Genomic DNA, 22,706 nt, shown 5'->3' on the forward strand with positions numbered 1-22,706 from the left:
TCTTACTGAGGGAAGGAGGTTGTTGCCCAAAATCTCATGATACATGGCCCCATCCATCCTCTCCTCAATACGGTGCAGTCGTCCTGTCCCCTTTGCAGAAAAGCACCCCCAAAGCATGATGTTACCACCCCCATGCTTCACGGTTGGGATGGTGTTCTTGGGATTGTTCTCATCCTTCTTCTTCCTCCAAACACGGCGAGTGGCGCTAATACCAAAAAGTTTTATTTTGGTCTCATTATTTATTCCAATGTTGCTCCTTCTCATCACTACCTGTGATGTCTTCTCACGGTGCCTGGCCTCCAGGCTCTTCCTGGCCTTCTGGAAGTGGGCATGTTCATATTCGTCAGCAGGCGTCTCTAGGTAGTGATCCACAGCATCAGGAGAGCTGGGTGCGGCTGTGGGTACTGCATGGAATGAAAGCAAAGAGAAAGAGAAGAGGCAGGGAGGTGAAAGTAATTATGGTTAACCATCTTATAATTGCACACTTTTATTTGGTTGATCTGGATGTGTTACCTCAGTACACAAACAAAACACAGTCCAGTCCATATAGGTTAACAGGGTTAGTGTGAGACCAAGAGAAAAAGAAAACAAGATAGTTGCTGTAGCTGGAAGCCAGCACCCCCCAAAAGCAAACAAGTGAATGGCGCAGATGACCTGAGGTCCTTTGTAGAACAGGGACAAAACCTCCACTCATTTATATAACTGCATTCAGAGCATCTCACTGGAATTTAGCCTGGGGGCTCAGAGGCACAGACTGAATTGTGGCTGACATACCAGTCAGAAATATAAGTGGATTATATTATTTCAATGAATGAAACCTGAAGGTAATCAGTGGAAAGTTGATTAACTTTCACAAGTGTTATATCAAGAGTTACTGATGGTGCATGTGTGAATTTGTGTGTGTTTGCATACAAGAAGGCTGCATGTCATGTGAATCGTTTGTGTCTGATGAGGACACATGACTGCACAGGAAACAAAAACAACTGATTTTATTCAGTTGACCTGAGCCGAGTGGTTTGTTAGCCTCTGAGCCTCAAAGTTATTTAATGGATCAGTTCACTAAAATTACCAAAAAACGTGTATGGTGTAACATTTTTCTCACTTACTTCTAATGGTAACATGTACTTGGTGATATATATATATATATATACGTTTCGGTTTTATGTAAAGAGAAAAATATAAATGCAACATTGGAAAGTTAAAAACTTAAATTAAATCTAGAGTCTCATTCTCCAAAATGAATACTGGCTAATTTCGGGAATAAAGTGCTAATTGATTTATTTTGAAATATTTGCCCACACCAATTCAACAGTCAGACTTAAGCCTTCATGTCAGCATTGGATTATACACTCCAACAACATAGACTGTAGTGTTACTTGTTAGTAAAGTGGGAATAATCATTTGAAACATTATTCACAGGTTGTGGCTGTGGCAGCTCGCAAGTTAGAGGATGCACAGGAGTTTGCAAAAAAGCACAGCATCGCCCGAGCATACGGCAGCTATGAGGAGCTGGCCAGAGATCCAGACATTGGTCAGTTTCTGTCAGAATTTCTGGGTCAATTTTGATTGGCTCGTGGCTCTTAGCATTTGTTTTTATTTCTGCTTTGGAGAGGTTTGCTTCCTAAAAACAGTTCAGTTAGAGCAAAACCCCATAGAAAATCTTCACTAATGTCCAGTTCAGTTTGTGTCAGTTTTTATTTCCTGTTAATGTTTCATTGTTACACACATTTTTATAGACAGATTAGTTTCTCATGTTCTCTCTGACCTGTCCATTTGTGTGTGCACAGATGTAGTGTATGTTGGAGTTATCCACCCTTACCATCTGAGCACTTGTTTGCTCTTTACAAATGCCAAGAAGAACATTCTGTGTGAGAAGCCACTGGCCATGAACATCAAGGAGGTTCAGAAGATCCTTGCCTCTGCCAAGACCAATGATGTCTTCCTCATGGAGGTATGGATGGATCAGACTACAAAGACAAAAAAAAGATGGCTTATGCACGTAAAATGCAACTGTATGAGATGCATCCTGTTCTTCGCCTCAGGCTGTTTGGACCCGTTTTTTTCCGGCCTCTGTGGAGATCAGAAGGCTGTTGGCTCAGGGGGAGGTGGGTGAGGTGAAGATGGTAAAATCAGAGTTTGCTTGGCCAATGATGCACATACCGAGAGCCGTGCAGAAGGAGCTGGGTGGTGGAGCATTATTAGATGTTGGCATCTACTGCCTGCAGTTCACATGCATGGTGTACAATGGAGAAAAGCCAGAGTCCATACAAGCCACGGGGGTCTGCCTGGAGACAGGTATGTAAAAATAGGCCAGTGAAGTCTCAAATATAATTTCCAATGCACTGGCATCAAATCATTGAGTTACCAGTCCATTAACTTCCAGTGTTGTACTTACACAATAATGCTATGCACAGTATTAGTGACATGGGTTCACCAGCAGTGGTGAAAATAACTTGTTCATTCTGGGCTTTTCTCACTGTGACACGTAAATATTCTACTGACATGGTGTCAGTCTTAAGAGTAAAGAAACATGCTTCTTGGTGAAGGGTGAAGTCATCCTCCTCAAAACTGCTTTCTCTTTTCTTTAAATACAACACACACACTGTGACACTAGTAAGATCGTTGACCTCGATGGTATACATTTATTTGGAGATGGGTTTTTAACTTGGATTTTAAAAAGTTTTAGCCATTTCTTTTATGTAATTACTAGCACAATGAAAAGTTTCATAGTACAGGTGCCTATTGTTGTAGTCATATATTATTCTGAAATCTACAATATGGTACAATTTACTGACTTGACATTTTGTTTGCAGTGGATGCACAGAAGACACTACAACAACCATTTATATTGCATTTTATGTCTGCATATTGCAGCCATGCCACTATATATATTTTGTATTGTTACAGGAGTGGATGAGACTGTGGTTGTCACTCTGAAGTTCTCCAAGAACAGAATTGCTGTGTGTACTTGCTCCTTGGGTATGAAGCTGCCCAATGATGCTCTTATTGTGGGCACAAAGGGCACAATCAGGGTAGGTCATCACAGCAGGGCTGAATAGTCTGAAATGGAATACCAGTTTTCCCAGTGGACATTTGCATCTTTAATATAAAATTTAAAGTTGGTAAGTGAACTGAGATAATCTGTTTAGGATTTCAGGAAGGAAAGTTGTGAAGATATTTGTCTGTGCAGATTCTCATTTCAGTTAACACAAAAATGTTAAACTATATTTATTGCACACATGATATATCCTTTGTATTCCCTTACTGTCATTGCTGTGAAGATTTCCTGTTGCATTTTTTTTTTAAATAGGTTCGTCAGCACATGTGGTGCCCCACATCATTAGAGGTAAATGGGAAGGAGACCCAGTACCCACTGCCAGAACCCTATTTGCCTCTCAACTTCCTCAACAGCACAGGGCTGCGTTATGAAGCAGAGGAGGTTCGACAGTGTTTGCTCAAAGGTATGATGTTAGTCTGTATAGATCTTGAGTAATTAATTACCCAAAAAAACTAACATATTTGAATGGATTTCTGAATGTTCAGACCTAATTTTATTACACCTGTTAAACACACTTTCAACACAAGGTGGCATATAAAAAAAACAAACACCAATGGGCATTTACTGTGTGCAGACTTAACAGTACACCATGTATTCTTAAGTGTGTTTTTCCCCATGTAGGACTGAAGGAGAGTGCAGTTATGTCTCATGCCGACTCTCTTCTGCTGGCTGAGCTAGAGGACGAGATCCGTAGGCAGGTGGGGGTTGTGTACAGCCAGGACTACCAGTAAATGTTTCCACATGTACCCAAACTGGGATTCCCTTGTTGAATAAAACAAGTTCATTACTGAGAATCAGTTGGTATTCATGTTCGATCTGGACTTTGTATTCACCCTTTTTAGAGGATTAATGTAGTCACTCCAGAGGTTTTCACCTGAATCCTTAATGTTTATTTACTGTAGTAACACCTATAAACCTTTACACAAAAGTGCACCTAAATTCATGATAACTTGGCATCAAAGAAACAGGCAAAGATCAATGCTCATCTCTTTTATTGATGGAAATCCAGTCTCATTGGATAGCTCAGTAACCACTTAAACATAAAACCCCTCTCCATTTAGTTGGATCTTACAATCAAAAGCATTTTAGAGACATGAAGATAGCTACAGTAGGTCACCAGTGTAGGGAGAGAAACCCATCACTCACTAGGACAGTGACAGGTGGGGTCACGTGCTCATTCATATCATCAACTTGGGTGAACCATGCATGATTCACAAATGCCAACTTACAGTACATCTGATCCAAATGCAAATATATGTAAAGGCTTTATAACTCATCTAATATACATATCAACTAGCTTAAACCCCTCTGAGTGGACTTCCAAAACTAACATTTCTCCATAGTCAAACAAAATTTAAGTAGAATAAATGTCCCATAACAAAACTTAACCATTAACAGAAGTTTATACTTGACTTGGTGTTACATAGAATGGAACACTGTCTGGAGTAGAATAGGAATGCAGCATTTACAGATACACTAAAATACAATGAAAGCTGGCATTAACAGAGGACACTTCATACAGACAGCACTACGCAAAGATCTGTTTAAGTGGAATGGTGGAGCCAAGGCTGCGCTGCAGGAGGAGCCTTTTGATTGACCATGCCACTTTGTTCATTCAGTCAACAGATGAGTGTGATTAGTAAACTGTTACAGCACTCAAGGTGCTAACATCAGTCTGACCCACCACCAACCCCACCTCAACGAGCACCAGTATGCACATAGACCAGGATGCACTCACTCTTCGATTGCTTCACTTTTAAATTATACAAGCGTGAGTGAACAAATACAGCAGTTTCTGGTCAGGGAGTGTTAATCTCAGGCCCCGAACACTCATCTGATTAAGTGGTGTGAAAGGAATGGAGGAAAAAGTGGAATTGTACAGAACAAGCCTCAACTTCCACCCAAAACAGCTCTCTGGCTATCAAGCTATACTCTATTTTATTTTTCATTGCCTAAATTCTAAATTCAGGATGTTACATCTGTGAGCTGGGGGATAGATGAGAAGGGCTGTGAGCAGAAGTGGAGTTTGGGGTTGAGAGCTATGAAAGATGGAGAGAGAGAGAGAGAGAGAGAGAGAAAGCAGTACAGCTCTGTTTGTTGTTCAGGCTACCAGAACCACACGCATGGTGTTGGTGTAACCAGAGCCTGGGCGCCAACCAGTCAAGATGATGACAACATCTCCCTCTCTGAAGAAACCTCTGGCTTTGCCTGAAAATTTAAAATATACCATTTAGCTAAACATTTAATTCTGTTAGTGTCTGGATCAGATGTCCACAGCAAAAGGTATTATTGCCGACATTGTTATGCATGTTGAAATATACATGCCAATATAATACTGCATAGTGACATAATGGTGCAAAATTGTAAATGTCTGTTGCCAAGCATTACCCATATCCATGGCAAAGTTGACACGCATGTCGACATCCTCTGCCCACACGTCGTGAGCAGGCTTGGTGTAGAGTACAGGGAAGATGCCGCGGTACAGGTGAGCTTGGCGAGCTGTCTGGGCGTTACGGGTCACAGCAAGGATGGGGGCACGGGGCCTGTACCTGGAGATCAAATGGGCGGACCTGCACAAACACCAGCATGAACACAGCTGAGCACAAGTTTACCTCAATTCATTCACATTTTGTATGACCAAATAAATATAATTATGGAGGGAAAGGGCAGACCAAATTTAATGCTAAAATATTATGCAAACATGCCTGATTCAAGTATGCACAACAACTGGTTAATCTTGGTGATTCTGAAGATTAATATTGCATAAAACCTTAAGCTTAACATTTTAGCTGCAAGTCATTAACCCTATTGTTTTAAAATGGGTAAATTAACCCCCATTAATTCTTGGAAGAAACATATGATTTGAAATCTTCCACACCTTAAATATTCTGATATTTTGGTTGATTTAGACAGTCAGGGACCCAATCCAGATGTCCATGCTCAAACACCAAGTGTTTGATTTGTGTTCCTGTTGAACAAATCAAGGCTGTCCCACTGAAACATTTCTGAGCCTATAGTGCTGATTTTGTCAAGGTAACTACCCACAACTAATAACAGTGATGTAAAAACAAGGGTGTCAGAGGAAGCCAGAAAGTATCCAGTTTTTACCTGTTTGTTCACAGCACAACTCAAAAAGTAATCAGTTTTTTGGAGCAGTAGGGTATCCATTAGATTTTGGTGGTGATCTGGATCATCACCCTTACCCAGATATTTTTTGAAAAGATTCTTCACCATTGTGAGACAGGGCCAATGTCATGAAGCTGCATCAATTTGTAGCTGGAACTCTGCTGCCGTAGTAGGGTGTCAACAGATTCAATGAATCTTCAAAACTTCCTGAGCGACATCCCGAAGAAAACCAACATGACTGAAATATTGTTTCAAACTAATGATATCAATGTAATTCTAAATGCTGGGGGGGGAGGTTCATGGGAATATTGTTTTTTTTGGTGGAATGGCATTCTGGGGACAGCGAGCTGCTTTGGCAGGTTTGCACTCCGAGTGCTGTCTAGTTTAATCTCAGGAAATGGGAGCCTTGCATTGCTTTAGTTGGTGAGAAAAAGTCCCAAGTAATGATTCCTCAAGAAACATTTTCACTGAACCACAAGTAATATTCAGTAGCAGGTGGACATTGGAACTGGGCTAATGACACTCTTGAAATTACTGCTCTCCCTACATACCCTGAGTAATAGTACATGACAGACACACACACAAAATTAAAGGAGAGGGATCTGCAAGAGCACATTAGGTGCTGGAGGGTGAATCAGAGTTGTACTGGAGAGGCTAGCACATACTTGGCAACACCTTACCTTTAGGACTAGGATCATTTTAGCTCCATCCTTCTCTTTCTTACCTCCCACTGTTGCTGAGAACAATGATGCCACTAGCGCAGCATTTGAAGGATGCCTCAACAGCCCCAATTGCTGTGGCCTCTGAAGGGTCTCTGGTCAGATCGGAGAGTCTTCTCAGCTCCTCGAACAGCTGTCTGTGGAAGGTCGCTGCTTCGGCCTCTCGTGCTATCTGAGCCCCAAAGGACCGCGAGGGAAGGGCTGGGGTTACTCTCAATCACACACACACCACTGGGAGTGACTGGCAAACACTGAGACAGACACCTGGTTATGTATAGTTCTTGGGTAAATAATGGCCCTTTAAGTGTTCCTTTAAGCACCGACACAAATTAGGAGGCCTAAAACCTCAGAATTATTGGGTTAATGTATACATTTCTACATTTTTACACAAGCATTTTGCTCTTTAAAGTGTGTTTACCAGGTGTCCACTTAAAGTGTTTGCCAGGACCTCCGTTTCTTCAGCCAATCCCTGCCTGACCCTACTCTACCTATTTCAGGCTTCTTGAATACCAGTATCAGTGTCCTTAAACTGCCAGGACCTGATAACCTGCCTACCTTCCAGAGCCCGTGAGCACAATGATCGCAGAGGCTAGGCTCTTAAAGGCGGCCTCGACAGCGCCGATTGCAATAGCCTCAGCAGGGTCTTTGCAGTGCGGCGTAGAGCGACGCAGGTCCTCGAACACCTGCCGGTGGAACATGGCTGCCTCAGCTTCACGAGCGATCTGGCAGCAGTGAGGGCAAGATGCATCAAGCAAAGGCATTCCCACACCAGGCACACGCAGATGGAAAAGGAGTGGAAAAAAGAAAATGGAAAACAGAGAGAGAGAGAGAGAGAATGTTAAAGAGACCCAAGAAAAGCAGAAATTAAGGGACAGGGTACAGTGAATTGATGAGATGAGGTGTGCAGTTGGTGGGGTGACACAGGGAAACATCAACATTAAAAACATATTCAAGAGTCAAAAGTTTACCACAAACTTTTACATGATATTACATGTAAAAATAGGATAATACAACTTGAGTTAAGGTAACTGCAGCACTGCCATAAGCTTTTAAAAAGGACTCCTTAACCTCCAGATGAATAAACTCTAATGACAAAAGATCAAATGACAGAGTTGGGCCTGATAAAATAAAGTTACAAAATAAATGACATATACACACAGTATATTTATAGAACTCATGTAATATATTTTCTATATTTATAAAAAATCTGGCTTGTGACTTGAAGCCACACACTGCACAAAGGGTGAAGAAATGATTAAAAACAGTGACCAAGAATGAACGAGAAAAGCATTAGAAACTGAAGTAAATGAGGAAAAGCAATGGTTGACAGCAAAAGTCGCTTAGTTCATGTGAATCTGTTCTACTCAAATACGGCTGGTTTTAGCTCAGTGGAAGTTATCTATGGATTATGAGGCACCCCATGCAGTTTCAGCATAGGGGCAGTGAGCTGTAGGACTGCTGAGTCACTTCTGTATCTGCATAGCAATGCAACTAGCAAAGTGCAGCCAAGGAACAGTGGAGGTTAGTCAAGAAAGGCCTGAGCAGTGAGAGACAGGCAAGACAGCATTAGCTGCATTATCCATTCATGCAATTCAGAACTGTGGTTTTGTTGCAAGCATTCACCAAGAATTAATTATTAACAGCCTTGTGTTTAATACTTTAGACAGGTGTTTTGTCTGTCTCTGGGGAGGAAAAAAGAAAAACTATAAAGGCTCACGTTTTCCTCAAAAACTGTTCTTACAGGGCTTTATGTGTAATTTCTGAGTTTGGCATCACTCTAAATGGCTGCTCATGCTCCCTGTTCACTAGTTTTATTGTTACTCAAGAATGCAAGTAGATCTATCTGGGGATACCAGAGCAAACTGGCTAAGACAAGCAGCCACAATAAATTTGTTAGCAGAGGTGGTGCAGGCGACAGGCATTTACTTCAGTTTGGATGGACCCAAATGTCAAAAGAGTCCATCCACAAAGATGTCACATCAATGCGTATCTGAATGAGAAGTAATAGATGTGTTCAGAAGAACACAAAAATCAGGAAATGAGAAAGTGTAATCTCCCAGTAACTTCTAATCTTTTCTTCTGTAATACAAGACATTTTAAAGGCATGTAAAAGACTTAAAAGCCATGCATCATCAAACAAACATCTTTTTAAAATACCACTTAATGCTTTGATTTTCTGTTTTCTATTGTTGCAGAACTGTATGTGTACCATACATTAATTTAACTCACCATGTGCTGTGTGCGAACTGCCTCTAGAGGGTAGTCTCCCTTGGCGGTCTCTCCACTGAGCATGATGCAGTCAGCTCCATCCAGCACGGCGTTGGCTACATCGCTGCCTTCAGCACGGGTGGGTCTGGGTTTCTTTATCATGCTCTCCAACATCTGAATGGTGTTCATGGGAAGGGTTCAGAAGAGAGCATGAACAAACCTCAGCCCAACACAGTGATAAACCAAACTGACATTAATGTTATATACTTAGAAGATTAAACTATGACTGCCCACTTTATTTTCACATAGAGCTGCCCTGTACAGCCTCTCATCTGCCAGTCTAAATGAACTCTAGCCGCTGGGGGAAATGAACCTTAAGAAATGTAGTGTGACCATTGCTGTTTTCTGACCTGAGTGGCACATGTAATCGGTTTGCCAGCTCTGTTGCAGCGACCAATCATCATCTTCTGAGCCAGGAAAACCTTTTCTGTGGGGATCTCAATACCCAAGTCACCACGGGCAACCATGATGCCATCACTGGCCTCCATGATCTCATCAAATCTGCACAAGTGTTAGAACATACAACCAAGTTAGATCAAGTACAACTGCCAGTATGTTAGGAGTATTAAGAAACCTCTTTCACATGCCCTTAACAGCTGAACTTTGCTTTCACAGAATTTTTAACACAACAAACAAAAGACCAGAATTACTGGATCTCATGCAAAAAGAAGATGGACACATTTAATAAATATGCACACCTGCGCACACCCTCGTGGTTCTCCAGCTTGCCGATGATCTTAATGTTTTTGCCTCTCTCTCCCAGCACTGCTCTGACAGCATGTACGTCCTCTGCTTTGCGGATGAAGGAGGCAAAGACCATGTCGACTCCCTGCTCCACACCAAACTGCAGGTCTTGGATGTCCTTCTCAGAAACAGCAGGCAGGTCTACAGCAGCACCGGGGAGATTCACTCCTTTCTTACTCCCCAGGGTGCCACCATTCTCAATCTCACACATAAGGAAATCAGAGCCTGGAGAGACAAGAAAATATTGAAAAACTCCAATCTGAGGCAGTGTCTACCAAAGTCCCAACAGACCAAAAGAAACTTATTTTTTTAATTTATAAACAGGGCTGACTTTATTTAGTGTATGTATATGTTTCTCAACACCACTCACCAATTTCTTTGACTTGCAGGGACATAAGTCCATCATCGATGTAGATCTTGCTGCCAACCTCAACTACTTTGGTAATGTTCTTGTAGTCGAGCCAGAGGATCTCATCGCTGCAGTTTTCCTGGTAGGTGTCATCTAAAGTAATCTTGATCATGTTACCTTTCTTCAGCTCTACCTCACCTGTGCCACTCTGATAAATCATTAACAGAGATTTACTTTCATGCACAAGACATTCTTGATTGTCAACAACAGCTACTAAACTCATTGTAATGACTACTGCTGTAGTGTGAAGAACGCCGACAAGTGATACTGAGACTCACTCCCTTGATGAGGCCAGTCCTGATCTCTGGGCCCTTGGTGTCCAGGGCAATGCCGATAGGCCTGTAGTGGATGCTGCCAGGCTCAAAGCTCTCACATGCCTCACGTACATTCTTGATGGTCTGTGCATGGTACTGCAGAAAAGAATAACATTGTATCACATATGAAATACGTCTAAAGTAACAGCCCTAAGCAAAATAAACCATTACATACTCAAGGACCCAGTTACTGATTCTGATCAAACCTGTGATCTCTTCTGATCCACTCTTCTGCTGCTAGCACACAAATTGGAATGAAAATAAACCAGATTTTGCTAGTCACACTGACAGTTATTGTAAGGAAAATTGATTTTTTTTACCAGATAGAAAAGGCAAACACAGTCATAAATACTAGACATAGTGTCGGCATCACTGCTGGGTCGAACAGTTTTCCTGACAGACCAAGCAGAACAACAGAGCAATCAAGTTAAAATGCCTTGTCAACTGTCATTAGATAATATAAATGTCAATATTACATATCATACAGTATCAGGCAGAGTAGCAACATACTGATACACAATGTCATCCTAAGCATGCGTCCTTGAGTACACATTTTGTTATGATGAAACACCACTTGCAATAACTGAAATATCTGTTGCGTAAAGTTGCCTATTAAAAGGAACTCAGCTGAAGTTCAGTTTCCTGGGAGTAAATATCTTACTGAAGCTGGTGGTGAAAAAAAGAGACCACATGCAATAAATGGAACGACAAATTAAAATGTACACAGACTACTAAAGAGACTTGTGTAAAGCCATTACTCGTATGGTCTGATACTGTTTCTACCATGAACAGACACTTTCATCCTGGAAACATATCCGTCTATCACAGTGTTCGTTAAGGTGTCCAGTGTTGGCTAGAAATATACTGTGGGAAATGCTGGGAGCAAACTTCAGAGAAATTCAGTCCTGTCATGATACTGATGCAGCCTTCTTTGCCCATTAGTGCAGGCTCCTGAACACAGCATAGTGTTTGTGGCTCTGATGACAGCTGCCTGCTGCACATGGGTTATGCTGCCCACTTGGGCAACCACAGCTTTCATTAATAACTTAAGTGACATATAAATCACATTGGCTGCCTTGCACACAAGTAACACACTGAACTACATTATGACCAACTCACTACACCATGACTAAAGGAAAACTGATTTTTAATTAAGTTGTCGAAACACTTCAAAATGCAATTAGTTTAGGTCTCACAAATTCTAAGCTAAATGGTTTGAAATGCAGCCTTCTGAAAATGTAGTTTCAGAAAGTTGAAGTGTCCTGATGTCAAGCCAGGAAATAAATGGATAGATGACATCTTGGCTGCGTCCAGTGTGCTACAGCGTTGGGCAGAACATGTAGTGTATATGGAGTATTTGACTATAGGTCAGGGATCATACATTCACAATACATTTTTTTTACATAATATAATATTCTCTTTTGTAGGTGTCGTTCATTTCAAGTTATTCACATTGGTTTAAAGAAATGCGATTTTCTGGATTTGCAACATAGCCTGCTTTCCACTTCCCACTTTGGTCAAAAGTGGGCTGACCTTGGTGTTCGTTTGTGTACACGCTAGTCTAGGTGTGTTGCCTGCTGAGGAGATAAAGGAATTGCAGGAAGCTACACATGATGCATTTAGTCTAGCAAGCCAACAAATCTCTGGCTTTTTTATAGTTCTCCCTTTGATCTCGCTGAAATTCCTTGACCCACAGTCATGGATACTTCTACTTTTAAGTGTCATTCATGCTTCACATCTGTTAATGCAGTGACATTGTTTGTAAATACCAGCATTAAGAAATAATTGAGAAAATCTAAATCAAAAAAGGTTTTTATGTACAAAACTGTCATTCACATTGCCATTTGTAGGTTTGCCTCTCAAATTATTAAACAATAGAGGCCCTGAATTCTTAAAACTGATAAAGCACAAAGCCATGTTTGATCAATTGTCAGCACAGTTTAAACATGACTTAACTGCCTGAGTGGTTGGCTGTAGCTGCCCTGCTCACTGAGAAATGAATTATGGAAAATCTCACCTCGTGTGTGCCATGGGAGAAGTTCATGCGAGCGATGTTCATTCCAGATTTGATCATCTCCTTCAGCAAATCCACAGAACGAGAGGCTGGCCCTGTAGATGGTTAATGACAGAACATAACTGGATACGTTTGTCTCATTTGCTTCTTCATGAAATAGTTTCCACAATTGTGAAGCACTTTGGTATAACTTTGTTGTTGTAAATAAATAAATAAAATTTGATTTGAATTCATTGTTATTGCTCAGTGCAGTTTCACACACCTAGTGGAAGGCATGTTTACTTATGTTAGAGTAAAAGTACAGGTTTATCTGTCTTTGACTGTGCTGACCAACAATATAGACCAACCAATGGTGCAGATGATGCCAGTGTTGCGTGCAGTGGTGGGCTCAGAGTCAATGTCCAGCAGGCACATGTGCTCCAGAAAGGTGTCAGCCATGGCAGCGCTTAGCTGCTGTGTCTGGATGAAGGCAGAGCCCATGTCTTGAGATTTTGTCTGAGGCATGGTGATCACTGGTGCAACTGGAGAAGACCTGAAAGAACATTTGAAAACAATTAAGTTTGTTTAGAGGGTGCAATGAAGGCAGCCAACAGTTTTCTGTTGACCACTGTGGGTCCTGGATTCCTTTACACTTTTCAAGATCTTACAGTCATAAAGTTTATGCAATGATAAGTTTAGAAACTTAATCTGATTTTCGTCTCCATGCAGTATTCTATACTACTGGAAAGAATAGTATATGGGTGAATCCCATTCCATTATTTTATCATTCTTCAGTCCCTGATCCTTGCTTGACCTGGAAGTCAATCCAGTCAGCCACGATGATGAGGACGTCCCAAAACTAATTTCTGTTCTGAGTAGCAATGGAATGAAGAGTGAGGAGGCTGCCTGGAGGAGCTATAACCAAGGACACACAAGTGCATCCTTCACAGATGTCCGTTAGAGACAGCTGCACCCCTTTATCAGAAATCGGTTTGTGATCGGATGCTTCTCATGAAGCATCAGAGGAAAGGTCATTTCATGTCAGTTAAAACATGTTTCCTTGGTACCTCTCTCCTCAGTTTTTCCTTACATCTTGTGTGGGCAGGACTAAGATGCAAGGAGAATACACAAGTGAGGGAAACATGAATGCAGTTAGGGGAACTGGGATTCACCTTATGGTGGGCAAATCACAATTCCCTTAAACACATTACCTTTCTATCTTTTCCTTGTGTCTTAATCCCGCCCACATAAGATGTGAGGACTTCCGGGTTGAGCAAGGAGGGTGGAATGACCAAATAAGGGAAATGGGATGTACCCCATGTTGTATACTCTGACCTCCCTCAACCCCCTTCCCCCTGCGCCATCCGTGCAACAATGCCATCAAGAAGCTCATCTACAGGGCTGAAATGTCTTTCATCACATCTTTGTAGCCAGAAAAGGGGGGGGGGGGTTGAACATGGTTGAACAGAAGAGAAATTGCAACAAAACCTTTGCACTTCTAAATGGCTTAATACTGCCATGTACAGAGTATACTGATGTGTGCCTTGCTTGAGGCACTTCCTGATTTCCCTTCAGTCAGTTGAATGAGAGAATTGTGCAAGGCATGTTTCAAACTGTCTGCAAAGTAGGTGTTTTGAGCAGGGTGTAGCATTGCTTCTCTAAGGCTCTGGTTATATAACTACAGTACAGCAGACAAGTGTGACTCAACCTAATGATGAGTTACAGAAATATGTGATTCAAGCATCAGGTTTGAGCTTCATTCTAGCCTGAATTACTAACCCTGAGGGTGGCCCTAGCCTAAACATGACGCAGTATATATCTAAACCCTGCTAAGGTGTCTACAATGTTAAGTAAATTTAATGTCAGTGAGAACAGAAATAAGAACAAATTGTTCTTTATTTCTATTGCAACAGGTCTGGTCTGCGTCAGCCGGTGAAAATTGCCAAGGATGCCTCTACATCACCATTACAAAGTGGCTACAAAGACTAAGGTTGCACTCTAAAAAGAGAGCTGGAACACAGAAGATGGAAAATCTTTGGTGGCTGCATGGGTGGGTGGTGCAACTACAACTGAAGACACATTCATAACCGTCTACCAGAGTTAGTCTCTCGGGGGAAAATCTGCTGCATCAAAACTAGCAGTCTGACTTCTTCTTACTCATCACACCCTAATTACAAATGCATCATGGTGGGGCATTCCAGGCACAGCCGCTATATCAACAGGCTCCTGCAATAGGAACTGCTCACCAATTATGTAACATTTGAGTCAGTGGGGCAGACCGGTGCCCTACGTGAGCACAGTCACATCCTACTACTGCAGTACACACCAAATGCAGACATGAGTGGGCTGAACCACAGGGAAAAGACTGCAGAGGGGAAAGATGAGTATTGTTATATTGGCAGTTACTGGAAATTTTTTTCATTAAAAGTATAGGCATATTTTTTGAAGAAACTATATATGCTACATTGGCCAGCCCTCATAAAATGTTCACATAAATACCACAATAAAAGAGATGGATCATTGCAAGAGCAATTATGAGTAACTCATGAAAGGCATTTGACTAAAGAATAAAAAAAGGATAATGAAGTGTTTAGACCAGTTTAGTGACATTTGCTGCTTAACTCATCTGGCATTGGAGCATTACATATGCTAGTTATCACAAATTCACAATTTAATGCAATTCTGAAGACAATGCAATAATGACAGTTGCAATTGCAAAACTAAAAGAGGATGCACATTTATCTTAAAGGAAAAGGCAGAGATGAAATTTTAGGCAACTCCCATTAGAGTCCACGTTGCTCTTGACCAAAACCAATATGCAGACTACAAACCAGTTACTGTTCATGTCCAAAAATAATGCTATGTATACAATTGCTGAAGCAATAAATCCTTTGTCCTGTGTCAGCCTAAGTCATACAACTCTCCAATTTTAAAAACAGAATCTTGACTAATAGCAATGCAGCAAAGACTGTTTGTAAAAATGTAATGCACAGTATGTACAGTGGTACTTAAACTATGGAGGCCTGTAAACTGCAACACAAAACTTAATTGGGGTACTACATGAGATTAAGTGAATGAATGCCAGAGAAGGGTGCGCATACTAAATACATTTCAAATAAGCCCTTTGACTACATCTTTAACATCAACAGCCCCTTACATCAAACTGAGTGCAAAGACATTGGGCGGTGCTGTGAGTACGTCTGTAGTGACATACGAGTGGCCATAATTGGTTGTGTTCCACCCCATGCCAGCAAACATGCAGCAGGGAGAGTGTATGGGAACAGTGCCAGCAGCAAAGGCCTAGTCTACTACACTGAATTAGTTTAACAGTGTATACTTAACATGCTGTTATGTCACCACCAGCAGTACATAAGGATAAGTTCCAGAATCTGTATTTACCAGGTTAAAGACTCATGAGTCATATTTGTTAAGTAGCAGTGATTTTACTGGGGACTTTACTATAGGGATAATTTATAATGAGCAAGGTTTAGAACTACATGGGAAAAAAAATAATCTTCTTCTTAGTCAACAGTCTAGAGTCAGGTATCCAACAGACACTGTGCACCTCTTTTATTGAGCTCATCACTAAAACAGAATTTGTAGTCACTGACATTATGACCTGACTTTTCTCTTGGGAATAAGACGCCATTTTGTGATGCAGCGCTTCCAGTTTCCATTATTTCTCACGCCAACATAGGTCCATGCAATGCAGGCTATACTGCAGGCCCTGCAAACAGGGTATTGTAATCACAAACAAAGAATGCCCCTGTTACAGCTGTCAAAGGTGAGATCGACCTTGTATCCAGTGTCAACCTGGCCAATTGTCTGTTGCACCATCGCAGAAAGCCATTGCAGCTAAGCTGCTAGGGGAATGTACACATTTCAAACTACATAATAACACTTATTTCCTACTACACAACTAACGAGGTTAATGTTTAACTAAACTGTTTCTGGAGGAAAATTATGGGAAATGTCGATTAACGGATCAACTTGAATTTATCGCGACTCTATTTGCCGTGTTAAGGAAGACGTCGATTACATGCTACTTTTAATAAAGCGGGCGGGGGTAGCTCTGCTGCATTTATACAATCAGTTTAATCGTGTCAATATTTTGTTATAATACTGTGAAATACATGCAGGCGATGCGCTAAAGGTCACGTTCTCATCCTGCGTCACATTTTCCTGATCTAGAGACACAACGGCCACTGACCAATGGGAAGCCGAGAATACGGAGCAGCCACACCTACAACAAGAAGCAACAGGAAGCGATTCTTTAACGTTCCGCATTTAAAGACTCACAATTAATGTCGTTACTTTAGATATAATAGCTACAATTTAAACAAGACTACAACGTTTAAACAGTTATCAAATGAAAGAGCGGCCCAGTGCACGAATAAATTGCCCTACATTTATCCATTCATTAATTGCACATACTTGGTCTGCGTAGAGCTTATCTTAGTTAATGCTAATTACATACATCCAGGCGTATTTCCACTGCTTAATATATAACTGTGACATAACAACTAAGGGTAAAAACAAGCCAACAGCGAGTGACTCATGACTTACCAGCTCATGGGATGTAAGGCTAGCTACAGAAATAATAAAAGACGAAAACGATGTATAAGGCACTAATGTGACAACTCAAGTGTCTTACTAGCTATCGGGTCAGTTTAAATAATAGCTAACATACGACCAAGCTGCAATCCCTATCGAAAACACCCACCTTAAATCGAGGTACAGTTGCTTGGACCGATGTAACTTTAAACTCAAACCAGCTCAAGGTGATCTCCTAGTCCCTCACGTTGCGGAACTACTTTCTAGGGATGCTGAAGTATATCCATCCGACATACTAGAGATAAATGAAAGGGAACACGGTGTCTTAGGACCTTTGTATCAACCACATTCATCACTGCTTGCATACCCAATCTATTTTATTTCAATATTACCCTTGTGGAACGTCAGGGATTGTGTAAAACTGAGGCCGACGCGGAAGGATACGCAGGAAACGTGTGGAGTGATTGGTAAAATGCGAGAGCCAATCGGATCGGGTGTGCGTGCAGCTCGACATGTGTTTGTAGATGGTGATGGCGTGCTGTAGCTTCCGGACAAAATGCAGTAGATCGGACATTACTACCACCAAGTGTTTTAACCATTTGAATGACCAGTTCTGGGATCCAAATGAGTAATTTGTCATGTTGTGTCAGTATGTTTTTTGTTTTTGGCTCCATCATCATATTTCCTTCACTACATAGGTCAGTAAAAAATAAAAAGTTTGTTGTTCTGTCTTCCTTGGTGACAAGGGTCACAGTTCTGAGTGTTTTTAATTGAATATTTTGATGACACTATAGACTAAAGTGGCTTTGATCTCAGTCCACGCATTAGGAGTTTGCAAGTTCTTTCTTTCACTTAAACAACTCAATCACTACTTAAACAGCTGCAATCAGCACTAACATTATCTACGCTAATATCTTCTTATTTGCTTTAATTGAAGCAATAATGGATATACATGCAGATATTATGCCAGATGAAGTTACAAGCACAGACAAACTGTTTACAGATATAAATTTTAAGGAGACTGAGAGGATACTTAAAGAAGCTGAAAGTGTTAAAGGTGGGGGACTGAATATGATGGAATTTGTTGCTCCAATGAAGCAAGTATGCAGTTATGGGAGTGAAGACGACCTCGCTGCCCTTTACATGAAGATTGACACAAACTGTAGTGTTGGGTAAAATTATTAACAAAGTTATACTCTAGGATTGGTTCTAACATTTGATTGAATTAAGTACTTATTTAGTAGAAGATTGACACCATGACTGTTGTTCATTTAACCTGTGTGATCACTTTGTTTGTGTATGACTATTCTATCATACTAGAAAAGGAATAGTTAAGATTATATTTTAGAATACGTAAGTTCACATACTTACATGTCACAGATATGTTTATGAAGTTACTATTCACCCAATTATATATTCACTAAAATGATGAGAAAATAAGTTACTGTATGAATATTGAAAGACACTGTGTGATATTACAGGCCCTTGAGATTGAAAGTCTGGTGCACTGAGTAACTTTCCAAGGTCTCATCATCCCACAGGATTCCATTAGGTTTGTTGCATTCTCTCCACAAGAGCTCATTATTCCCTCTGAGCTTTGAAGCCAGGGGAGTTAGGGTTTGATAAGATACTAAGATTTACACCAAAGTTATAATCGGATTTTGGTCTAGAAGAAACAGCTGCCTGGTAAAATAGCTATTTTCACACACACACAGGCAGTGCTAGGTTTTCCTCCCTCTCTAGGAAAACTGTCTTCCCTCAGCTGGAGCAGGCAGGACCTTGGGAAATGGACAGACTGAGGGACCAATGAAACAGCACGAGAGGCATCAGATCAACCTACTTTGCACATTTCAAAATTGTATAAGACATTGGGTTTCAGGCAGGTAGGCGTTCCCTCTTGTCCTGAAGACGAGTTGAACAGTTTTGCTGTTTAGGTTCAGGGCTTCAGATAGAGACGGAAGCCAGAGCTCTGTAAATTGCTTTATTTGATAGTCTATTCGATTGTGATAATAAATGATTAAAAGTGATACTTGACTCAGATTATTCTTCATAAAAGAACACGCTGCAGTAGTCATTTCTGTGCGCCATGGTGGGCTACAGGACTTTCTGTTGCAGAAAAAAATGGCAGAAGAAAAAATGGATAATCAAATCTTTCCCAAACCTTTTGAAATTGTACCTGTGAACCATCATAAAAATATTCTTCGTCTGTTGTTCTGTCCCTTTGATGACGAGGATCACAGTTCTGAGTGTTTCATAGGAGAAACCAGGACTTACCAGAGAGGTCAGTACCTCTCCATCAGCTCCGATGGTGTCTTCAGCTGCTGGTCTGAGAGCTTTGACATGAAGCACACCGTTCAACTGGACAGAATGAGTAACACTCTTCCTTTCTCACATAACAAGAAAATCCGTGTTACTGACATGGTGTACCTCAGAGAACTCAAAGTGGCCATCGCCACTCTTGACAGGGAATTGCTATTCTATGATTACAGTAAGTTCCCTCGGCACTTTGCACTCAAACATGTTTTAATACTTTAGGACATCGTTGTCAGCGCCATGAACTATTGGTCTGATGGTTCTAAAGCAGTGTTTACTTTTGAAGATATAAAAGGCTAATTGTATGTTTTTATCTCCTACAATGTAAAAAAAATGGCCTTTTCTTCAAAAAGGCGTATGAGAAAATTCTTCAGCAGAAAGTTAGAGGCGTTTATGTTTCAGCCCTGCTAAAAAAACCAGTCTGAAGACTTTCTCTGTATTAAAACCCACATCTTTGATGACATGTGCAGTCAGATCAAATATATTCCAGAGCTGTACTCCTTCGCCATCTGCGCCAGATCATCCATGTTGGTCTTGTTAGGAGCCATTCGCACCAGTCAGTGTGCGAACGAGGAAAGAGGCGGACCCAGGTAGCCGACTTCGGTGCAAACAATGATTTATTATATATAGTGATCAAAGGAGTGACAATACACAGAGGGAAATAGTACGTAGTCCTGTAGATGAGTAGTAGCCGGGTGTTTGACCAACCGCAGGAGGCGAGGAGATGGAGAGCTGGGCCGAGCTGCGTAGGTGGGGTCACTCCTGGGCTGGTCGACGGTGATGGTGGTACTGAAGGTAGAGACAGAGATGAAGGCAATAGTGGAATAGATAGGCGACTGTGCATTGACCTGCCTGGGAGGGGAGAGTGGAGCCACGGTCCGGAGGAACAGTCCATGGGGAGAACACAAAACAGTAGCTTGGCTAGGGGATAAGGACATACAAAAACAATGAAAAAACGCATGAGCAAAGTTGGCCTAGTGACTAGAAAGAACTGGCAAGTGACTGAGGAGTGAAACCGGGTAATATAGTGAGTGACCTAATCAAGTGCAGCTGGTGATAAGGGAGTGAGGAACAGGTGAACGTGATAAGAGTAATGGGGCAAGAGACAGTAGGAAAGGTGAGGGAGGCAGAGCGGCCGAGCAAACATGACAGGTCCTCGCTGACCTCCCAGTGTCACCCAATGCCGAAGTATCAAAATGTGTCTTATCCTCCCCGATTGAGAACCCAGGACATGAGTTTTTCACCTGCGTTGAATTCTCCCCTTCTACTGGGTGTCTGGTAACTGGTGGCACAGACGGCTCACTGTGGGTGTGGTTTCCACACAAAACCGCGTACTGTGTACATGTTTTGGAAGGACACGTCATAACAGTCACCCACATCGTGTATAACCACCTGGACAAAGTACTCATCAGTTTATCTGAGGATAAGAATGTGCGCGTGTGGTCTGAAGGTGACTGGCTATGCAGGCAAAGCTTCCAGGTTCACGGTATGACACAAGCCCCAATCTCCAGTGTGTGTTATAACTCACACAATAGTGAGCTGTTCCTAGCTAATACAGTCATAAGGAAATGTCTGGGAAGAGGAACAGATGTTTTTCAAAGTATGTTAAGATCCCACAACAAGCCCCTGTGCTCTGCACTCTACAGCAGCATTTTCAAACTGGTGGTCTCTGTTTGCCAGAATGGCGTGGTGACAGTATGGGATATCTTAACGGGAAAGGCCATCCTGCAGTTTAAGGTCACTCCAGATCAGCATGTGGGGCTCACCGCTATGTCATTTGATGGACCACAGTGCAGAGTAATCATAATTTCCCAGGATGGGAAAGTCCGACTGTGGAACTTTAACAATGGAACAGAGCTTGCTGTTCTTCTTGTCACTGTGCCAAAGGAGGTGACAGGTATCGTCTGCAGAAACAGGTTGTTTGTATCAGGAAGGAACTCCAAGGTCATTTTTTACCTGGATCTGAACAACCGTAACCACAGGTTCTTCAAGCACAAATATTTAAAGGACATTTCCTCAGTGGATGTACATAACAATTCTCTGGTTGCAGCCTCCAGCAATGAAACTATTGTTATCTGGAATGCTGATACAGCTAAGGCTCTCTGCTGTCTCAATACCAGTATGAGCCCTGAAACACAAATGACAGCCAAAGCAGCTCAAGGCCAAAGGAGTCTGCCTGTCGAGAGGACAGCAAAGAGTGTCAGAGACACCAGAAAGATTCCTCCACACCAAAAAGCCACAGCTCTGTCAAAATCTAAGACAGGTGTGACTATCAGACCTCTTATGAAATGTCTGAAGACGAGGGAGCCCTGTGCTAATACAGCCACACTGCTGACCTCTGAAAATGGCTACATCTGTGCCTGGTCTATTCATGAACAGGGAGATCTGTTAGCAAAATTCAAGGCAGTGAATGTTGAAGGTGCAGTCATTACCATTATGTCAACTGATATCAGTGAACAAATACTACTGACAGGGGACAGCACTGGAAGGATTCACCTGTGGGATTGTGAAGGCCTCAGTCCTGGCCTTCACCATGTGAGGACCTAAACCACCACCAGCCATGGACTTGGGTGGGTAATTCATATTAGACATACACAATTGATCAATGAGCATGCACGTTTGATTAATTTTGTATTGTTAATGTTTACCTTTTCTTTTGAGTTACCATGTTTCCTGGTCCATGGATGGGGGGGGCAGTTCAGCTAAAAGATTGGACTGAGGAAGCCTTCGGTAGTGTCTTTAGTTTACCCCTTGTGTGTGTTATTGGTTTGGCCAGCCAGTATATATGTTCCCCTGTGTGGGTGTGTGTGTCATTTGCTAGGTCAGTTGGTTTTGTTGAGACAGTTCAGTTTGCTGTATTTCGAGTTTCCTGACCTTTTGTTTTGACCCTTTTTTTGACCTTTTTTATTGACCTTTTATTTTTGCCTTTTTTTTACATTTTTTTTCGACTTTTTTTGACTGTTTTTTGACATTTTTGTAGAAATGTTTTTTGACATTTTTTTTTGTACTTTTTTTTGGACTTTTTTTTTTTACCTTTTTTTGACTTTTTTTTAATCTTTTTTTGTATTTTTTTTGTAATTTTTTTGTTACATTTTTTTCGACGTTTTTTTCTTTTACATTTTTTGGACTTTTTTTTTTTTACAATGTGTTGACTTTTTTTTTTTTTTTTTTTTTTTTCTTTTTTTTTTTTTTTTTTTTTTTTTTTAAT

The 22,706-nt window shown here is 41.3% G+C and overlaps 2 protein-coding genes across 4 annotated transcripts in view; one reads left to right on the plus strand and one right to left on the minus strand.

Annotated features, from left to right (window-relative positions):
• dhdh.2 (dihydrodiol dehydrogenase, tandem duplicate 2) overlaps positions 1–5,127 on the plus strand; it is a 6,181-nt gene extending 1,054 nt beyond the window's left edge. The window contains exons 2-7 of the mRNA XM_020592371.1: positions 1,420–1,531; positions 1,788–1,951; positions 2,043–2,295; positions 2,908–3,032; positions 3,311–3,461; positions 3,680–5,127. Coding sequence (XP_020448027.1) covers positions 1,420–1,531; positions 1,788–1,951; positions 2,043–2,295; positions 2,908–3,032; positions 3,311–3,461; positions 3,680–3,789 — 915 coding nt within the window. The 3' untranslated portion in view covers positions 3,790–5,127. The remainder of the gene's footprint in view (positions 1–1,419; positions 1,532–1,787; positions 1,952–2,042; positions 2,296–2,907; positions 3,033–3,310; positions 3,462–3,679) is intronic.
• On the minus strand, positions 4,034–17,489 carry pkma (pyruvate kinase M1/2a). Of its 3 annotated transcripts, none has more exons than XM_020592370.1 (11): positions 17,355–17,489; positions 13,000–13,184; positions 12,656–12,747; positions 10,603–10,734; positions 10,286–10,472; positions 9,870–10,140; positions 9,522–9,672; positions 9,133–9,285; positions 7,459–7,625; positions 5,447–5,628; positions 4,034–5,266 (listed from the first exon to the last, which is right to left on the minus strand). In XM_020592370.1, exons 2-11 carry the CDS (start codon positions 13,154–13,156, stop codon positions 5,160–5,162), a joined length of 1,599 nt encoding a protein of 532 aa, XP_020448026.1. In that variant the 5' UTR covers positions 13,157–13,184; positions 17,355–17,489; the 3' UTR covers positions 4,034–5,159. The 3 variants fall into 3 exon arrangements, with proteins under 3 accessions (XP_020448026.1, XP_020448025.1, XP_020448023.1); XM_020592369.1 differs by lacking the exons at positions 7,459–7,625; positions 17,355–17,489 and adding exons at positions 6,909–7,075; positions 17,198–17,348; XM_020592367.1 differs by lacking the exon at positions 17,355–17,489 and adding an exon at positions 17,198–17,348.
• Between the last annotated feature and the right edge of the window lie 5,217 nt (positions 17,490–22,706).

Source organism: Monopterus albus, unplaced genomic scaffold (assembly GCF_001952655.1).
Source record: "Monopterus albus unplaced genomic scaffold, M_albus_1.0 scaffold17.1, whole genome shotgun sequence".
NCBI classification, from domain to species: Eukaryota; Metazoa; Chordata; class Actinopteri; order Synbranchiformes; family Synbranchidae; genus Monopterus; species Monopterus albus.

Coding starts and splice junctions, on each gene's coding strand:
- pkma (XM_020592369.1), bottom strand. Junction 12,748..12,999: donor TGGCATCATCTGCACCATTG/GTTGGTCTATAT, acceptor AACCATCTACAG/GGCCAGCCTCTCGTTCTGTG. Junction 7,076..9,132: donor CAGTTCGCACACAGCACATG/GTGAGTTAAATT, acceptor TTTGGGGCTCAG/ATAGCACGAGAGGCCGAAGC.